This window comes from Argentina anserina, chromosome 5 (genome assembly GCF_933775445.1).
Source record: "Argentina anserina chromosome 5, drPotAnse1.1, whole genome shotgun sequence".
NCBI classification, from domain to species: Eukaryota; Viridiplantae; Streptophyta; class Magnoliopsida; order Rosales; family Rosaceae; genus Argentina; species Argentina anserina.
In genome coordinates, this window is record NC_065876.1 from 575,966 (window position 1) to 595,976 (window position 20,011).

Consider the following 20,011-nt stretch of genomic DNA (forward strand, 5'->3'; position numbering starts at 1 on the left):
TGCTCACCTGGTTGAACCCCAATCATGCATTCATCAATGTTGAATCATCGCCCCCCTTACAATTAGGACCTCAATTTTTGGGTCGTCACTGTCTTTTATAATTTCAGTTTTCTGGAGATTTTCCGATGCATTAAGAAAAAAAGAAAGAGTGTGCTTTGGTAAAGATTGAAAATTTATAGTTCTTAGTTCTTACTTCTTACTGGATGTTGATGCCTTTTAGATTAAAGGTATCTTTGATCACAATTCCACTAGGGAGTCTAATGAACATAAATTGAGGTTTCATATCCTTGAATTTTATATTGCGATGGGTTCTTCACTCCTTTGGCCTAATTATTGTGTGTGAAAGTGAAATATGCATATTTGCTCTCTCTCTCTTTTTTATTAATTTTTTTCTGAAAGAATGATTAACCGGACATGTATATGATACGACTACATACTTGAATGAAGAAATATCTGTAAGTCCTGCACATAAAACTTTCACCATTGTGCAAGGTTTTGTACTCCCAAACTGATATGCCATTTTTCTGTATCTACATGGTTATAATCTTCTTCATTGTTTCTTTGTACGAGTAATTTTTTTTCTCTACCAACAAGGTTTTCCTGTGTGGAAGGTTGTCATTTCTAATGCAGTATTTTCATCTGTAGACAAATGAGCCATTGATAGATGAGTTTCTAAAGCTAGGGGGAACTAGATGTGGCTGCCCAAAGGAGGCACGAAAAGGTAGAGCATTACCTGTCTCTTATCTGCTCTGAGTCATTAAGCTATCATGTATTATCTTCATCTCTTATTTCATTACTGTTAGCATAAGTGAGTTGTGTGTAAGTTGTGTAAAGCAACAAACATGTTACTCATGGTGCTAGAACAGCTAGGATTCATCATTAGTGATAGTGCTAATGTTCAAATCAATTCCTATAAATAGCTAGACTTGTATCAGATCAAATACATCAATATCAAGCAGTATAATTACCTCATTCAAATTGGTATCAGAGCCTAAACGCTATGTTCTTTTTTTTTTTGTATGTTTTCTTTCCGGCCGTCGTCCTCTCGTGCTTACCGCCGCACTTCGGCGTCTCTCGACGTTGCCGTCAACTTTCCGCTGCTCCTCGTTCGTCGCTGCCCTCCGCACTCGGCCCGGAGTCATCACCACAGCTCGGCCCGAAATCGCTGCCCTCCACACTCCGACGCTCATCGATCCACAGTCAACCCGACGTCGCCGTTTCGCCACTGCTGCTGCCCCCCGACGTCGCCGTTCGACCGCGCCTGCCCTCTGCACTCCGACGCTCATCGATCCGTAGTCAACCTAAGGTCGCCGTTCCGTCGCTGCTGCTGCCCCCGACGTCGCCATTCGACCGCACCGCCCCCCTTCCACAAATTTTTCGGGTTTGGGAAGTTTTTTCGGAGGTTTGGGGATTCTGTCGGATCCTCAACCCTAAAATACCACCCGGGTCAAATTTCAACCCGACCCGGCCCGACCATATCCGACCTGACCCGAAAAGATTTGACCCGGATCCGACCCGACCCGTCAACGCAACACGACCTGGTCCGGCTATCGTTAGTCAGTGTATGCTCACCGACAGTGCAAGTGCACCGGTGACAGATTGTTCTCCATTTCTTGTATTTTTTCTTGCGGTCTAATCCCTGATTTTTACATTGTTTCCTTTTCAATGGGTTCTGGACACGAAGCGGAGGGTTCACAGCTTCTTGATATTCCGACCTTTGAAGTATCTGTCAAAAGTTCTGACAGTGGTTCATTTGGAGGCGCCAAACTCAACGGAACCAATTTCCATAAATGGAAACGACTTATGACTGCTCATCTTCGAGGCATGCATAAGATGAGACATGTCACCGGCGTCACTAAGGCTCCTAGTTCTGAGGATATTGTTGCCTACAATAAATGAGACGACGATGATGGTCTTGTTATGTCTGTCTTGTGGAAAACTATGAATGATGAGATAGTTGATCTGGTGGAGGCATGTACAAATGCGCAGGCAATATGAGAGACACTGGCCGGCTTATATACTAATGATTCTTATTTCATACAGGTTCATGAGTTAATGTGCACAGCCTTGACAATACATCAGGATGGGCAACTGGTGGCGCACTATTTCACCAAACTAAAGAATATTTGGGCTGAGATTGATGTGAAACGTCCTTGCATGATAAAAAATCAAGAGGATATTATTTGGTACTAAAAGGAGAAAGAGCTTGAACGAGTTCACCATTTCCTAAAGGGTCTTGATGCAAAGCATACCCGTGCGAAAGGCGAATTACTCTGAATGACCGAACCACCTAGTCTACTCATCGTTTTCAACTATATCCGAAAGGATGAGTCTCAGCAGGAGAGTATTCTTCAGGCACCGGTTGTCGTTTCCAGTCTCACTGTTCATGCTCGATCTCCGGCATCACCTCTTTCACGAGCACCTTCTCCGGCACCACCTCTTCCACAAGCACCTTCTGCTCCCCTTCACCGACGCGAACCACCACCAGGCTTCAGGAATCAGCCTCGTCCTCCTTGCTCTTATTGTCATGATACTAACCATGCTCATGCGACCTGCTGGAAATTATATCCACACCTTAGGCTTAAGAGGCCTAATTATCTTCCCCGGGCTAAAGCAGCTCTTGAATTAGTTCCAGAACCTGATATCTATGGTGTGGTTGTGCACGATCATCATACTGCTGGAGGAGAACCTACAGCCTCCGTCGTTGGCCATGGTCAAATTGGTATGGCTTTCAATATTTCTCACTCTGTTAGTTTTGATACATGGATTATTGATTCTGGTGCATCTGATCATATGACTTATGAAAAATCTTATTTTACCGTATTGTCACCTCCACCCGTACCATATGTTACTAATGCTAATGGTGAGACATTTCCCGTGTTAGGGAAATGGTCTGTTCGTATTACTCCCACCATAGAGCTTCACAATGTACTCTATGTACCTGTTTTATCTCATCATTTGATATATGTTCCCCAATTGAACCATGACGCTCAGTGCTCTGTGACATTTTTTCCTATGTATGTGATATTTCAGGATCTTCTCACCGGACGAGTAATTGTTCGGGGGTATCTGAGGGGCCGGTTGTTTCATCTGGATCTGACATACGTAGGGGACAAACCAGGGGGACAGTCTCGGACCGTTTACTCTCCACTTCTGACAAGCTAAGTGAAGTTTGGTTATGGCATCGTCGCTTAGGGCATCCATCTTTTAATGTTATGAAAAAATCCATGCCTACTTTATTTATTAGTGTGGACGAGTCTTGTTTATGTTGTGAGACATGTGTTTTAGGCAAGAGTCATCGATCTACTTATTCCCCTAGTACTTCTCCTAAAAGTTTTCTTCCTTTTGAATTAATCCATTCTGATGTTTGGGGACACTCTAAAGAGTCTACTGTATCATGAATGCGATTTTTTGTGTCATTTATTGATGATTGCACACGTCTTTCATGGATTGTTCTTCTTAAAAATAAAGATGAAGTTTTTCCAGCTTTTCGTGTCTTCCATACCTCTGTCCAAACACAATACAATGCCACAATTTGAGTTCTTCATTCTGATAATGGGGGGAATATGTGAATCATGTCTTTCAGGAGTTCTTTAACACACACGGGATTGTTCATCAAACAACGTGCCCTTACACACCTAAGCAAAATGAGGTTTCTGAAAGAAAAAATCGTCATTTACTTGATATCGCTTGATGTATTCTCTTTAGTGCCCACATGCATGAATACCTTTGGGGTGATGCTGTCATTACTTCCGCCCACCTTATTAATCGTCTTCCATCTCGTGTCCTTCAGGGGAAAGTTCCCTATGAGGTGCTTGTATCTCATGTCTCATTACCTTATTTTCATAATCTTCTTGCCCGTGTTTTCGGTTGTGTTGCTTTTGTACATCTTTCACAACATCAGTGTTCTAAGTTGGATGCCCGGGCAGTTAAGTGTGTGTTTGTTGGGTACGGAGGACATCAGAAAGGGTACCGGTGCTATAATCCCCTTACTCGGAAGTACTATGTCACTATGGATGTTACATTTTTTGAAGACATGAGTTATTTTTCCTCTTCTGATACTGCTCTTCAGGGGGAGAATTCATATTTTGAAGAGCTGTATCATGGAGAGGGGGAGACAAGTGAGCCAGTCGATATGGTAACATGTTCTGTTGAAATTACAAATGTGTCAGCCACACAGGTACTACCGAAGGTCGTCACTCAAGAGATTGAGGCACCAGAAGCTGACAACACAACTACCACTGTTTATACCCCTGACCAATGCTCTCCTGCTATAGAAGATCACTCATCTGAGGTTAGTCATTCTATTAGGGCTAATAGCAGACAATATGTTTTGCCAAATAGGTCTACTCGGGGACAACCAACAAAAAAATATCAACATACCATTCAGACTAAAACCAAGTATCCAGTGGCCAATTTTATATCTACCAAAAGATTATCTAAGTCATATGAGTTATTTGTGAATCAAATATCTACTGCATCAGTACCTAATAAAGTGCAGGATGCATTGAGAGATCCAAAATGGAGGAATACAATGGAGGAAGAGATGGAAGCATTACAAAAGAACAATACTTGGGAGATTGTACCTCCACCATATGGCAAGAAGACTGTAGGATGTCGTTGGATATTTACAGTGAAACATAATCCAGATTGGTCAGTAAGCCGGTATAAAACACGTCTAGTAGCAAAGGGGTTCACCCAGACATATGACATAGACTATGATGAGACATTTGCACCTGTTGCAAAGATGAGCACTATCCGGGTATTGCTCTCTGTTGCTGCTAACTTGAACTTGCCACTTAGGCAGTTTGATGTCAAGAATGCATTCCTTCATGGAGAACTAACAGAGGAAGTATACATGGATCTTCCGCCTGGATATGTGGCCGGTTCCCCAAGTAACTCTGTATGCATATTGAGAAAGTCTTTGTATGGTCTTAAACAGTCACTTCGTGCTTGGTTTGGAAGATTCTCACAATTCATGAGGAAACTTGGCTACAGACAAAGTAATTCAGACCACACATTATTTCTCAAACATCAACAAATGAAGGTAAATAGCCCTAATTATATATGTTGATGATATGATAGTTATTGGGAATGATACTGTTGAGGTGGATAGATTACAGAAACAGCTTGCCACAAAGTTTGAGATGAAAGACCTAAGTACACTCAAGTACTTCTTAGGCATTGAAGTAGTCCGAGGAAGCAATGGTATCTATATGTGTCAAAGGAAGTACATCCTTGATCTACTAACAGAGACAAGTATGTTGGACTGCACTCCCATTGATACTCCTATTGAGCAGAACCATTGGTTAGCAGAGTATCCAGATCAAGTCCCTACTGACAAACCTCGTTATCAGATGCTAGTCGGGCGCCTGATTTATCTAGCACATACCAGACCAGATGTTGCGTATGCAGTAAGTGTAGTAAATCAGTTCATGCATAACCCCAATGAGGACCACATGGATGCTGTTGTAAGGATTTTGAGGTACTTGAAGTCAGCTCTGGGGAGAGGGGTAATGTTTTCTAATCACAACAATATCTTTGATGTTTGTGGCTTCACAGATGCAGACTGGGCTGGAAATATTACAAATCGGAGGTCCACATCAGGGTATTTTACCTTTGTTGGAGGTAACCTTGTTACGTGGAGGAGTAAGAAACAAAATGTGGTAGATCGATCTAGTGCTGAAGCAGAATACAGAGGTATGGCTCAGGGAGTGTGCGAGTTGTTGTGGATTAGGAATTTGCTACAAGATTTGGGTGTTAAACCTAAGTGTGCTATACAACTGTACTGTGACAACAAGACAGCTATTAATATTTCACAGAATCATGTGCAGCATGATCGTACAAAACATGTAGAGGTTGATCGTCACTTTATAAAAGAGAAGCTAGACGCTAAAATCATTTCTTTCCGTTTGTTCCTACAGAAGAGCAACTTGCAGATATACTCACCAAAGGAGTGTCCAATAAGGTTTTTTATGACTCAATTTGCAAGTTGGGCATGGTTGATGTGTATGCGCCAACTTGAGGGGGAGTGTTAGCATAAGTGAGCTGTGTGTGAGTTGTGTAAAGCAACAAACATGTTACTCATGGTGCTAGAACAGCTAGGATTCATCATTAGTGATAGTGCTAATGTTCAAATCAATTCTTATAAATAGCTAGACTTGTATCAGATCAAATACATCAATATCAAGCAGTATAATTACTTCATTCAAGTATTACCTTTTCTGGTTTAATGTGATGATTCTGAGGGTTGACTAGTTGACACTCTGATCTTACTTACAAAAGGTTTGAGATACTGTGCTTGTCTCTTCTATGGCTTGCAGATGTTTCAGCTTTGATTCTGTTAGCTTCTTAGGTAGATCAAATTAATGATGCAACGTCAGGTAATGAGGCTGCTTTGAAAGTTCTTACATAAGCTTGTGTCCCATATCATATATTTTTCTTGCTTTACTTGATAAATGTACTGAAATGGATGGGAATTCAGGTTTGCAGAATGATACTGTGCTCATTGTTTGTTCAAAAATGTTACGGCTGTACATTAAGAATTTGCAGATGTGTTTCTCAGGTAGTTGTTTCCTGATTTCTCTTAAATTGAGTTCTCAGAGCAAGAACCAAACTTTTGGTGGATTTAATCGAAGTGATGTTGACCTTTTCTATTTTTTTCTGCAGCTGATTATAAGTCAGCTTATGTTGTGGGTGTGTATGCCACAAAGGCAGTATCTGATAGTTTAAATGGAAAAATCATGGTAAGCTTACATGCTTCCTTAACAACCCATAGGATAGGATTTGAAGATCCTCTTCTCCCCTGTATTGGGATCTAGTGTATTTTGAGTAGGATGCTGATGCTTCTTTTTTCCTCAACTCCTTAGATTGCTGCTTCAGGAAGTTCAGACGCCATTTTAAAGGCACGACCAGTTCTCAATGGTAATAATTCAAGTATTCAATAAATAAGCTACAGTTTTCACATTGGAATACATTTTTGATAAGCACTTCACGCGTCACTATGGTATCTCAGTCAACTTATTTTCTTTTGCTTACAGCAATGTGTGAAAAGCTTTGTGTTTTTGAGGGTGAAGTTGGTGCTGGAAGGTATCTAATATTCTTCATCTTGAAAACGTTTTTATATAGTTGAGAATGCACATAAGTCTTATTCATATATAAGTGGACAAGGTACACGCTACCTGTTCGAATTAGTTATTTGAAGCGAATAACTTCTCCTTAATATGTGGGAGTTCTTGGTACTTAAATATATGTCTTTCTAATAAGCTATATTGGTAGTGCAGCAAAATTCAGATGGTTAAGGAACTGCTTGAGGGTATTCACCTTGTGGCTTCTTTGGAAGCTATTTCTCTTGGTACCAAAGCTGGTATTCATCCGTGGATAATCTATGATATCATATCTAATGCGAGAAGCTTTATATTATAAAAGGAGGCTGTGGGGCTGGAAGGTACTCCTCATTTGATATTTGTTGTATTGTACATTTCGTTGCCTATTTCTTCATTTATGATTCATAAAAACTTAATTGCCCTCATTTATGCTCTGTAGTGGTGTAAAGATGGTTAATCAATTGCTTGCTGTGGAGTTCATATAGCATCCGGAGCTGAGGCAATGGCATTCGGAGCGTAGGCAATGTGTTCTGATCAAACTCTTTCGACTCCTTAAACAGGGATGCATAGAGCTTGGTGTGAGAAAGTTCAATGTAAATACGGAGGTACGGAAAGCTTACATGGACTCTCTTAGCAGCTCCAAGAAAGATTTGGTTCATGTTATGGAGTCGGCAAAACAAGCCATGAAAGCAGTGATTGCAGAGAAGATGATTCTATTTGGCTCAGCAGGAAATGCATGAGGGTCTGTGCAAATTCTTGTGTTAATCAAAATTATGGTGATTTGTAAACTAGATGTATGATGTATCACATATTGAGCATTAATTTACTCGCATGTTCCCAATAATTGGAAATTGGAATGTTTCAAGGAGAAACAGAATCAATTTATGATCCATGAATAAAAGTATAGCTTTATCATTTCTCTTTGGTTAGCTCATGTTGATATTGGCTTGGCCTGATCTATGCTCTATCATTACTCGTCTCTCGGTTGTGCTCAATTGGCATGTTTCGAATCATAAAATTTGCCTTGTTTCAAATCATTTTTACTTCTTGTCGAAAAAATCATTCTTACTTGGTTGAGTTGGTTGTGCTCAATTGGCATATTTTAGTCATAATTGCTTGCTCGTTTGTTCTCAGTTGACATGCTTGAATCATTTAATTGATTGAGTAATAAGTCATATCAATTTGAAATTCTATTACCTCATATTTGGATTATGTTTGTATGATATGAGGATAAGTAGATTTGGTTAAAGCTCTGTGAGGATAAACTAGGAAACACAGGTGGCAGATATCTAGATGACCTGACCATCAGCAACCCTGACACGTATAAAAACAAATAGAAGAGAAACAGAGAAGACCAGAAAACTGAAACTGAAACTGAAATCATGGCAGATCAGAAAGCAGAAATCTTCGAACTTAACAATGGTGCCATGAAAGTCCTCATCTCCAACTGGGGCTGCACCATCACATCCTTGTCTGTTCCTGGGAAAGACGGTGAGAAATTACCCTTCACTCTCCTTGTTTGGTTGTTGATTTAACTGTAAAGAACTGTTTTTGGCGAATGTTGCTGATGTTTGGTTGGATTGTGGGTTTTGTTTTGAAGGAAAATCGGCTGATGTTGTTCTTGGATTCGACTCTGTTGAGCCCTATTTGGTACAATTTCTTTAAAAATCATGATTTGGTTGTGGGTGTTTTGATTGTTTGGTGTTTGAATTGAGATTGATGGTATTTGAATGTGAATGATCGCAGAAAGGGATGGCTCCTTATTTTGGCTGCATTGTGGGCCGGGTCGCCAATAGAATCAAGGATGGCAAGTTCACACTCAATGGAACTCAGTACTCTTTGCCTATCAATAAGCCTCCAAACAGTCTCCATGGTATGAATCACTCTGTCCTGTTTTCCTTTCGATTAAGGTTTGTTTCGATTAGCCGAAGTCAGCTACTTAGTTGATAATGTTGCTTAGCTGGATCTTTGGCTTCTACTTAGGCTTTATGTGTTGTTGTATGCTTGTGTGCTACTAATGGACTGATCTGCATGTTGCATTTGTAAATGAACTTGGTTTTGTGATTTGTCTGTGGTAGCATTTAGATCATAGTAATAATGATGTGTCTGAGTGATGATGTGATTATGATTGATGATAATATGATATGCAGCTTTCTTGGTGTGTTGGAACAACTACATTTTTGTGATGCATATTCTGATCCGCTGGTGGTTTTATTTAGGTGGTGACAAGGGTTATGATAAGCAGATATGGCAGGTAGCTGAACATAAGAAGGGCGAAAAACCATCCATCACATTCAAATATCATAGTCATGATGGAGAAGAAGGTCATTATCTCTGTCTTTTGTGTTTTTGTATTTCTTTCGCTCTACCTCTCTTTGCGACAAGGCATTGATGTTTTTTCTGGAAATAGGTTATCCGGGGAGTGTTGCTGTGACTGCAACTTATACGCTCACTTCAAGCACGACTATGCGACTTGACATGGAAGCAGTGCCTGAGAACAAGCCTACCCCTATCAGCTTAGCTCAGCACACCTATTGGAACTTGGCTGGACATAACTCGGGCGATGTACTTGACCACAGAGTTCGAATATGGTCTAACCACATTACCCCTGTGGATGAAAACACAGTTCCCACTGGTGAAATCAAGCCAATTAAAGGCACAGGCTTTGATTTCACTGCTGAGAGGAAAGTTGGAGAGTCCATCCATGAGGTTGGACTAGGGTACGATCACAACTATGTGCTTGACTGTGGGGAAGAGAAGGAAGGTTTGAAACATGCTGCTAAAGTGAGAGACCCTTCCAGTTCAAGGGTCCTCAACCTATGGACCAATGCCCCTGGGATGCAGTTTTACACCGGGAATTATGTCAATGGTGTTCAAGGTAAAGGAGGTGCTGTTTACAATAAGCATGCAGGGCTCTGCTTGGAGACGCAGGGATTCCCAAATGCAATTAACACTCCGAACTTCCCATCTGTTGTTGTCCAACCTGGTGAGAAGTATAGAAACACCATGTTGTTTGAGTTTTCAGTAGAGTGAGTTTAGTGCAAGATGTTGCACTACTCTTCTAAGGAGTAGATGTCAGGTTTGGTTCTACTTTTGGTCTGCTTGTTGGTATATCCTGATAATAATAAAGTTGGTGAAGGAAAATGCCTTGTCTGGTACTGGTCCAGTTGCTCTCGTTCAATATCCAATTTCATCGCTATTGAAACCTTTGATGAGTTGAGTTAGGCATGCTGATGTGTAATGTATCGGCTACAAACTTTCAATCCGATTGGGATAATCAGTTGACTCATTTGAGGTTCATTCAGAAAATATTTCTTGTTTCAAACTCGCTTCTTATAAAACATCAGCATCACGAGGCAGGTACCCATACAAAGACAGAGTTCGAATGTGCTTGCGTTTTTATTTTCGGCAAGGGGCAACTCGTACTGTTTGTAACCTTGGACCTTGTTCTAAACAAATTCAAGTGCTAGATTCTCCATTGCGAGCTGAGAATGGGGAAGAGAATGCTCGGTGCAAATGCCCAGGACTTGTTTGAGTATTATCTAGACCCTTTTTTTATATATTTACTTCCTGAATGTTTTGATTAGTTTCGCATGCTGCTGTTCAAATTATTATCAACTAGAAATCTACAATCCAAATGAGAAAAATCAATTGGTCCGGACAAAAGAATTCTAAAAATACACGTAAAAAAGGTCATTCATCAAGGATTTCTTGCTTCGAACTCATTTCTTATAAAAGATCAGCACCTGAGCAGCTATGGACTCGTTTTGATATGGTCATACAGAGTACAACTGTGCTTTTATGTTTTCCTCATGAAGCTGCAAAATTAGATACAAAAGGCCTGAGAGGGCGGAATGCATTGAATCCTGTTGAGTTGCCTGTTTGTAATTTTTGTCCTGCTCATCTCACCTTGTCCTATAAAGCTCAAGCGGTAGAGTCTCCATTGCAAGCTGAGAAGGGGTAAGAGAGTTAAGAAAGAAGTAGCATCTAACAGTTGACTAAATATCTGAGATGATGCTTACCCATAGTCTGGGAGTTGTAGGATCAGATTTTAAATGCAATTTGGCTACCTCGGACTGAAATGATATGACTATGACAACTTTAAATTCAATCGAGAATGGCCTGCACAAGTTATTAACAAGGGGTTTTCATAAACAACAAGGGAGTGATACTTCAGCCCAAAAACTTGAAACAGATACTAGGTGCCACGTTAATTATGATAAGCATGCTATTATTAATCAGGATTACTCTAAACAGAGAATTTACACTAAAACAGAAATCTGAGGCGAAATTGTTGTTGTCTTAGACAACTCACCCTGCTGAGACTGTAGGACATGTCAAAAGACGGGGAAGTATAACATGAATGGGCAGAGTCATATTATGACAGACGTCCCCATCTGCAATCTGATACATGAAAAGCAGCCCGAAGAATTGTTATGAAAAGTTGAGTGTATATGCTGACAAGATGAGTAAGGGAACATGCCTGTGTAGTCTGAACCACAGATTTCTCGGTCACAATTTTCTCCCCTAGAAGGATTGACTCCACACGAAGCAAATGTATATCAATGGAAGAAATTGGAACTGCTGATGCTTCTACTGTTAGTTCACCACTAACTGGTTCCGATAAAGAACATTGAGTGGCCATCTTTCCAATAATTTTAAAGCCACCTATTTAGCAATAATCTTGTCAGTCATGGTGTCATGCACAGAAAATGAACATTCCTTTTCCAAAAATGGAAGCTAACAATATGCCAAACTTTAAAGATTAGTAACTAGAGATTGATAGGTTATAACAGGACACAACTAGCAAACCTGATTTCAGCTGAGGCAGTAGCGGATGTCTTTGAGTATCCTGAGTAATGTAGAAGACAACCATCTCCGGAGAAACAGGTCGCTCAATAGCATCAGCTGATTAAACACAAAATCACAAACCCAGTAACTATAATTAATCCGTAAATGAAACCACACAGAATAAGAACATATGTCAAGTTGATGCATACCTTTATCGCTTTCAACTATGAACTCCAAGGTTGCCGATAATGACTTATACAGGTATCCTCTAGATATATCTACAGTCACTAAATACTATAGCACAATTCATTATCATGTCTCGGTCAAGCATGTAAAAAACAAAATGCATTTCAGAGGCAATCAGAAGCAGTGATATGTTCCAAGACAAAAAAAAAAATGCACCTGAATATTAATATTTCCACCATGGAAGGTCTCGTAGAACCGTTCTAGGTTCTCTCCTCTCGGTTGCCTGATATTCATGGAAAATGGTATCTGCCACACAAACACCAAAACTCTAATGTTGCAATAGCAATCTGAATCCACCATAAGTTACTGCAACTTGAAAAGCGAAACTGGCCGGGGAATACCTCGGTTGTGCCTGAAGCAATCTTCCCAGCAGGTCTAACCTCAACAATTTTGTTCCTGCTTTCAAGTGAGAAACACAAGTAGGATGCACAAAGCTTCAATTCCATATGAGCCGAACACAACAGAAACTCACACACAAAACAAAACAAAACAAACACAATCACTCACAGAATAGATATAGGTTTGGCAGCACCAACCAGACTCTCAATAACTCCGGCCGATCCTCCCCGAACCTTCACAACAACAAAGCATTAAGCCTTTTAATTTACCGCACCAGAAAGCATATTCCGTTATAACAGACGGCGAAATTCTAACCTGCAAGGTGACAGATCCGTCGACCGCGATGCGAATTCCATAGTGGGAGATTGAAGACGAAGACTTCACTGTGATCTTCCCCTCAATAAGCTCCTGAAATCCCAGATTTACCATCGAATCACGTTCGTAAAATACATAACAACAAAGAATCTCAGGGAAGAAATTTACTGAAGGACGGTAGACTCGGTTAATCCGGGAAAGCTTGAGCTCAATCGACATTGTTAACGACGCAGCCAAAGCCAGTCTCAGGAGCTCAAATAGCTTCTAAGGACTGCTGACGTGGGGGTGTGTGATTGGTTGAGTGGCTTCGATCTACGTGGCGGCAAGTAATAACCGCGTAATAATAATATAACTAACATCCCAATATTACCCCTCCCGCGATTCTCACTCTTTCTTCTTCGTTTTTGTTCTTCGTCGTTTGAGAGATGAATCGGAGACTGGATTTGACGGTGGCAGTTTTCTCTCTCCTCGCCGTTACGGTTCTGGCGCGGCCGTTCGTTCTGGTTCTATCTCCGGACGACATCTTAAACAGCCCCGCCGCGCCCGACGGCGAAGCTCCCCCCGCTGATCCGACGACTCAGAATGACTCGGCCGACTGGGACGAGTTCGGCGACTATCCGCAATCCGAGGAGGAGCTCGACCCGGGGTCCTGGAGGTCGATATTCGAACCCGACCAGTTCAAGCCTGACACGCCGGCGCAGCAGGACGAGCAGTACTACACCACCGTGTCGAAACTGATCAAGTCCGTCAGCTCCGGCGACACGGAGCTCATGGAGGACGCGGTTTCCGAGATCGAGGCGTCGGCTTCTCGCGGTGTTCCTCACGCGCGGTCGGTGCTCGGGTTTCTGCTCGGGACGGGACAGATGAGGAAGCAGGACAAGGCCAAGGCGTTCACGTACCACTACTTCGCCGCAGACGGCGGCAATATGCAGTCGAAGATGGCTCTGGCTTACACTTACTTCAGGCAAGATGTATGGAAACTCTGTAACCTCTTTTGAATTTTCACTTACTCAATTCAATTGAAATGTTAGGGTTCATGAAATGCTAGGGTTTCATTTGTTGTTGTTGTTGTTGTTGATATTGGCTTGCAGATGTTTGAGAAATCGGTTAAGCTGTACTCGGAGCTAGCCGAGGCAGCTGTGAATAGCTTCCTGATCTCCAAGGACTCGCCGGTGATTGAGCCGGTGAGGATCCACAATGGAGCTGAAGAGAATAAGGAGGCATTGAGGAAAAGCCGCGGCGAAGAAGATGAGGACTTTCAGATTCTGGAGTATCAGGCTCAGAAGGGGAATTCTCTTGCAATGTATAAGATTGGACTGTTTTACTATTTCGGGCTCAGAGGGTTGCGCCGGGACCATGCCAAGGCATTGTCTTGGTTTCTCAAGTCTGTGGAGAAGGGAGAGCCGAGGGCTATGGAGTTTCTGGGGGAGATCTATGCTAGAGGAGCTGGAGTTGAGAGGAATTACTCCAAAGCTCTGGATTGGCTTACATTAGCATCTAAGCAAGAACTTTTTTCGGCTTATAATGGGATGGGATATTTGTATGTTAAAGGATATGGAGTGGAGAAGAAGAACTACACCAAGGTACGAATACACCTATAACTTATAAAAGCTTTATTTGTTTATATGTTCTGTGGAATTTCCAATTTGTCATTATGGTTAATCATGTTCAGTGTATGATTCCTGCAAATAGAATCCAAACCTTGATAATATCTCAGAGCGTATATCCTTAACTTTTGTAATTTCTATTAGTCGTATGCGGTCAGATTCATTTTGTAGGTTGATTCATTGTTGTGTTCCTCTGTTGTAGGCGAAAGAGTACTTTGAGAAGGCCGCTGACAATCGGGACGCTGGCGGGCACTATAACTTGGGTGTACTTTATCTCAAAGGGATTGGGGTAAAAAGAGATGTGAAACTTGCATGTCAATGCTTCATTGTGGCTGCTAATGCAGGTCAACCGAAGGCATTCTACCAGCTTGCAAAGATGTTTCATGCTGGAGTGGGGCTCAAGAAAAATCTTCCCAGGGTAAACTTTTAAATTTCTCTTTGTTATAGAAATGATATGTACTGTTCTCTAATACATTTTTTTGTCATTTCCGCTAATTTTGTTACTTTTTGAAATGAATGAATATGTTGTCATTTGCTTCTGATTATCATAACTGCGCAACACCCATATCAAATATGAACTAATATAATCTCATCGGGTTCAGGCCACTGTGTTATACAAACTAGTTGCTGAAAGGGGGCCATGGAGTTCCTTGTCCAGATGGGCACTGGAATCGTACTTAAAGGGGGATGTGGGGAAGGCATTTTTTTTGTACTCAAGGATGGCTGAGTTAGGATATGAGGTAGCACAAAGTAATGCTGCATGGATTCTTGACAAGTACGGAGAAGATAGCATGTGCATGGGAGAATCTGGCTTTTGTACAGATGCAGAAAGGCATCAGCGGGCACATTCTTTGTGGTGGCAAGCATCTGAGCAGGGTAATGAACATGCTGCTTTGTTGATTGGGGATGCATATTACTATGGTCAGGTAGGTGTCACAAGATGAAATATGCTCTTCATTAAGCAAAGATTCAAGACTTCAAGGCTTCAACATGTTTTAATTTGACTTAAGGACCTTGATATCTGCATGTGTAATTCTGTTTTTTCGTTTCTTAGGGTACTGAGAGGGATTATGAACGTGCAGCAGAGGCTTACAAGCATGCTAGATCCCAATCTAATGCACAAGCTATGTTCAACCTGGGTTACATGCATGAGCATGGACAAGGTTTACCTTTGGATCTGCATCTTGCCAAACGCTACTATGATCAAGCCCTAGAGATTGATGCGACAGCCAAGTTACCAGTCACACTAGCCCTTGCTAGCTTGTGGATACGAAAGAATTTTCCCAATGGTTTTCTGGTAAGTTCTTTTCACTGCCTTCGTAAATAATAGTTTTGGTATATCATTGATATCTGCCAACCATTGTAGACTTAATAGTATACCACACCATCATAGTTTTATCTGGGAGCTCAGATATTTAAGTTGGGTTACATTCATAGAGTTAAGTATGTACACTGAGATAATCTACCTTTTTAAAGATAAATTCCTTCATTTGCAATGAATTATTTGGAAGTGCATCCCCAATCTGTAACTTCCATTTCACTATCCCGGCTTAGATTTATTTATTTTCTGGAACTTTCCCTCATTGACTGTTTCTCCTGTGGGTTCTAAATGCAGGTCTGTGTGATTGACTCATTGCCTGAAGTCTATCCAAAATTAGAAGAATGGATAGATAATATGTTGCTGGAGGAAGGAAATGCAACAATATTGACTCTTTTTGTATGTCTCCTCACTGTCCTATATCTCCGTGAGCGACAACGCAGGCATGCTGTAGTAGTCCCTGGTGGAGTGGCTATGCCGCCCAATCCAAACGAACTTGTTGCACCTGTACCCAATTAGCTTTATAGCAATGGTGCCGTCACCAGTTCACCAATTAAATGGTTTTTTTGGTTGCTCTGTGTATTCAACAAAATGAACAAATACTTTCCTCCTAGGATATATGGTGTACAGAAATCTGGTGCTCTTGAATTTGTATGGAAGAGAAAGGAACTTTTGTTTTTAGGAATGTACAATAGAGAATTGAATAGAGATTTGGGTCAGGATATGACAGCTTTCGCTTCATACATTCGAAATCATGTAGTGTGCATCAAATTTGGTAGTTTCCATTTCCAACTAGTTGGGTTTTATTTCATTCATTCTACTTTTTCCTGTTAAAATCTTCTTCAAATATTGAATAGAGAAAAAAAAAGACACAGGCAACGACGGGTCATTTTAGAATATTACATATCAGATGTAAATCTGTTGCAACTTACAAGACTTCTCTATACAAATATTATCTTCTAATCATACAAGCACGTACTCTAGGCTCTAATCTTCGTGCCAAACACCATGTACTCTCTACTTTCTAAATCACCTTCAATGTTACATTCCGCCCCCAAACAGACTTGCACCCAAGGTGGGTTTCGAGGAGTATCCTCTCCTTCCTCTCCATTAATATATGCAGAAGCTCCTAAGAGTGCATTTCGCTTTCTACAAAGTATATCATCAGATGAGGATCCACGGAAAAACTTCAACTTCAAGAAAAATAATAATAATCAGAAAACAATTACTCATGGAAATATAATGTAGTCATAGATATTCTTACCCCATCTTCAAGATACAAGAATGCATAAATTCTGGTTGTTGGGTCCTCTATCGTTAATCTAATTCTACTATTTCCAGCAGGGTAGTGATAGTCCATTGCCTGGCATGGCAAAACCGATACAACACGAACAACGCACTTACAACCATTCATCGATTATGAAATGACATACAATAATAGCATATAAGGTGCAAGTTACTACAGTGAGGAGTATAATACACTATTACAAATGTAAAGGGAGGAAAGAAAGTTTTAAAAATAATTAAAAATCTCAATAAGTATGGGATGTGGCAACGATAACAAGTTGTGTGATAGATAAGATACCTCTGAATCCGTGACAACATCAATTAGGGTATGATATTCACTATCATTATCAAGATCAACCTCTAAGTTAGCACAAACAACATTAGTGTCATTAGAAAATGATAAATAAAAACAGAACAAATAGCAAAAGTTGGAAAACCTGCAATTTGTCCAACCCTAAGAATTCAACAATGTGCTACCTGTAATTTCAGAAGGCCAAGGTAAGCTCCATTGCGGCATTCGTCTCAAATTTATTGGATAACGTAACAATCGCTCATCATATAGCCTGACCAATATACAACCATTATAGCAAGATACAGCAGCAAAACAATGCAACACATAACAACATGATAAAAATTAAAAAGTGCATGCAAGAGACCTTTGTGGCTCAAGTTTGTACTGATCCCTGTTTGATGCAAATCGAATCCTAGAGTATTGAGTCATCACAATACGCCATAATCAATCATGCAATTCACACATCAAATTTGTCAGTTTTACCCAAGCCCCAGTTTTGAGCGAAGGGAGGAAGTCTAGCTCAATATCTTGAGCTATCACCCTTAAGACAGTTCCTACAGTCGGAAAGCTACATACAATATCTCTTACTAAGGGAAAAGATTCCAAACATAGAGCTAATGGCTGATGCATCTCCTCTGAGAGCCTGCAATTCAGAACATACATGATATAAATATATCACTCAAAGCACAAGAATTTGGATAACCCTCTCCCTCTCCCATTCAGGCTCCTAAACATGAAAAATTACTTGTACTAACTTACTTCTTGTGAATTTTGGCAGGAGGAGCATCACTTCCATCCCACACAAAGGCCGTCCACTGACTTTCAGCTCCTTCATAGATATATAGTGCCTTGAGATGTATGACAAGAAATAGAATTATCCTCAAGTACACAAAAGAGGAAAAATCAAGTTAACCTAGATGGATGTTTATTAACAAAATTATACTGTAATAGGCTACATATAAACCAAAAATGATCGACTTACTTTACAGAACAAATTAAAATGCTCTTCCTCAGTTACATCTCTCGCGATTGAGAAATCATTTGGGACTACAAAAGCAGATACATATTTATCAATTCTTAATGAATAATGATGCATTTAATGACTGACTTCTTTGCCAACTAAAATCATAACGATATAAAAGAGATATGCCATTACATGTCTAGACTCTAATAACTTTACGAGTGTAAGAGCAATAACTTGATATAAATCATTACAAAATCCCAAATTGTTCAGAACTTTCACCAAATTATATGACCCTAATATGTAGCATCTCACCAATTAAAATCTGTCCTCGTTTTATCATCAACAACCATTACAATTTTTTTTTGGAATATTATTAGTCCACAAGTGTTTATAAATGAAGAATATATTATATCATTTCTTTCTTTAACACCTTCATCAATCGGGAAATCCCGAGACCATCTTCTCAATTCTGTGATACATGTCTTGTCTAGGTCCCCTTTGCGGAATCTTTGAGAAACCTGATAAGGAACACTACCATCTTTTCTGTCATACAGGGCAAAGCTAGAGAACTTCTTATTATATACCGCACACACTTCATCTCCAATAAGTTTCATCTGCAGTCCAATATGTATCGAGTCAAATTAAACCTTGATTCATAATGTAAGGTCTAACAATTACAAAAATGTTTCACAGTTGTTTGTGTTCATGCATCACAAGTTTCACAACATCTTGAGGAAACTTGCAAAATTCAACTTATTCTCCATGTAAGCACCAAAGAAAAGTGAAAGAATATGGTTTAAAAGAGAAAGAAGATATGTTATTAAAAGCAACACAATTTTCTTTGCAATTTCCAATTGGTGCAAAGAAGAAACAGTACAGATTCAGTCATTTGTTCATTGAATGAAAACAGATATAGCATAAATGAAATAGATATAAACTTGCAACTTGCAAGGTACCGTAACACTCCGAAACTGAATTATGTCTCCAGGAGACAAAACACGGGGATTTCTTTCCATACTCTCAAAAAATATTTGAATGGGTAACCCAGGATCATGATACGTCTCATCAATTATCCTAACCAAATAATACCTATCTGCAGAAGATGCAAACAAAATAATCAACATACAAACAGAAGCTAACATTTTGCATCTCTTTCTTTTAGCCAAACAATTACAAACAAATTAAGCAGCAGCTGATCAATTAGAACCTCTTTAACAATCTACGACTAAAGTACATATAATTAGCAATGACCTAAAATGCAACCCAAACTTGAGCAAAACTCCATCACATGCAGAGCATAGATTTAGCAGAAATGCAAAAACAAACGCATTAAAAAGCAAGCTGTGGCTCAGCAAAACACCTTTACGTCAAGAGTCTCATCAATCTACTACCGACCGATATCGGAAGCAGCCGTAAGTCCGGCCTTTGTTTCATCATTGCCACCACATAATTATATCACTCGATAACAAAAAAAAAGTAAAATAATAATAATAATAATAATAATAATAATAATAATAATAAATAACCATTTCCATCAGCTCAGCAAACAACACCTTCACGTCAAGAGTCTCATCAATCTACTACCGGCCAAAATCGCCGGCAGCCGTGAGTCCGGCCTTTGTTTCATCACGGCCACCACAACTCAAGATTCATACTAATAGTCCTAAAAACAGATCAATCCAGCAAAATCCAAACTCTCCGGCCTAGAAAACATGGAACTGTGCAGACTAGAACAAAGAAGAGTGA

At 40.2% G+C, this 20,011-nt stretch overlaps 4 protein-coding genes and 2 non-coding genes across 7 annotated transcripts; 2 read left to right on the forward strand and 4 right to left on the reverse strand.

Moving 5' to 3' along the window:
- Positions 1 to 8,447: 8,447 nt before the first annotated feature.
- LOC126796435 (uncharacterized) lies at positions 8,448 to 10,264 on the forward strand. The gene is made up of 5 exons (XM_050523260.1): positions 8,448 to 8,597; positions 8,707 to 8,756; positions 8,853 to 8,979; positions 9,326 to 9,430; positions 9,517 to 10,264. The coding sequence occupies exons 1-5, from the start codon at positions 8,489 to 8,491 to the stop codon at positions 10,137 to 10,139; spliced, it is 1,014 nt and encodes a 337-aa protein (XP_050379217.1). The 5' UTR covers positions 8,448 to 8,488; the 3' UTR covers positions 10,140 to 10,264.
- A 429-nt stretch (positions 10,265 to 10,693) lies between these two features.
- On the reverse strand, positions 10,694 to 13,033 carry LOC126796436 (uncharacterized). 2 transcript variants are annotated; one of them, XM_050523262.1, is made up of 11 exons: positions 12,966 to 13,033; positions 12,798 to 12,890; positions 12,651 to 12,715; positions 12,485 to 12,539; positions 12,300 to 12,389; positions 12,107 to 12,191; positions 11,919 to 12,014; positions 11,590 to 11,774; positions 11,422 to 11,510; positions 11,129 to 11,228; positions 10,694 to 11,056 (listed from the first exon to the last, which is right to left on the reverse strand). In XM_050523262.1, exons 1-11 carry the CDS (start codon positions 13,014 to 13,016, stop codon positions 11,012 to 11,014), a joined length of 954 nt encoding a protein of 317 aa, XP_050379219.1. In that variant the 5' UTR covers positions 13,017 to 13,033; the 3' UTR covers positions 10,694 to 11,011. The 2 variants fall into 2 exon arrangements, with proteins under 2 accessions (XP_050379219.1, XP_050379218.1); XM_050523261.1 differs by having other exon boundaries at positions 12,485 to 12,542.
- Positions 13,034 to 13,190: 157 nt separating this feature from the next.
- Positions 13,191 to 16,456, forward strand: LOC126796434 (ERAD-associated E3 ubiquitin-protein ligase component HRD3A). Its single transcript, XM_050523259.1, has 6 exons — positions 13,191 to 13,768; positions 13,889 to 14,380; positions 14,607 to 14,822; positions 15,007 to 15,330; positions 15,459 to 15,701; positions 16,020 to 16,456. The coding sequence occupies exons 1-6, from the start codon at positions 13,223 to 13,225 to the stop codon at positions 16,239 to 16,241; spliced, it is 2,043 nt and encodes a 680-aa protein (XP_050379216.1). The 5' UTR covers positions 13,191 to 13,222; the 3' UTR covers positions 16,242 to 16,456.
- Positions 16,457 to 16,563: 107 nt separating this feature from the next.
- On the reverse strand, positions 16,564 to 19,676 carry LOC126796437 (protection of telomeres protein 1b-like). The gene is given in 9 exon segments (XM_050523263.1): positions 16,564 to 16,915; positions 16,987 to 17,137; positions 17,306 to 17,369; positions 17,487 to 17,572; positions 17,666 to 17,944; positions 18,061 to 18,149; positions 18,284 to 18,348; positions 18,696 to 18,879; positions 19,222 to 19,676. Coding segments are annotated over 9 exon segments (1,317 nt in total). The 5' UTR covers positions 19,408 to 19,676; the 3' UTR covers positions 16,564 to 16,702.
- On the reverse strand, positions 19,609 to 19,707 carry LOC126796528 (small nucleolar RNA snoR113). The gene has a single exon (XR_007672373.1). It is a non-coding gene; the product is annotated as a small nucleolar RNA snoR113 (small nucleolar RNA).
- A 92-nt stretch (positions 19,708 to 19,799) lies between these two features.
- Positions 19,800 to 19,900, reverse strand: LOC126796529 (small nucleolar RNA snoR113). The gene has a single exon (XR_007672374.1). It is a non-coding gene; the product is annotated as a small nucleolar RNA snoR113 (small nucleolar RNA).
- Between the last annotated feature and the right edge of the window lie 111 nt (positions 19,901 to 20,011).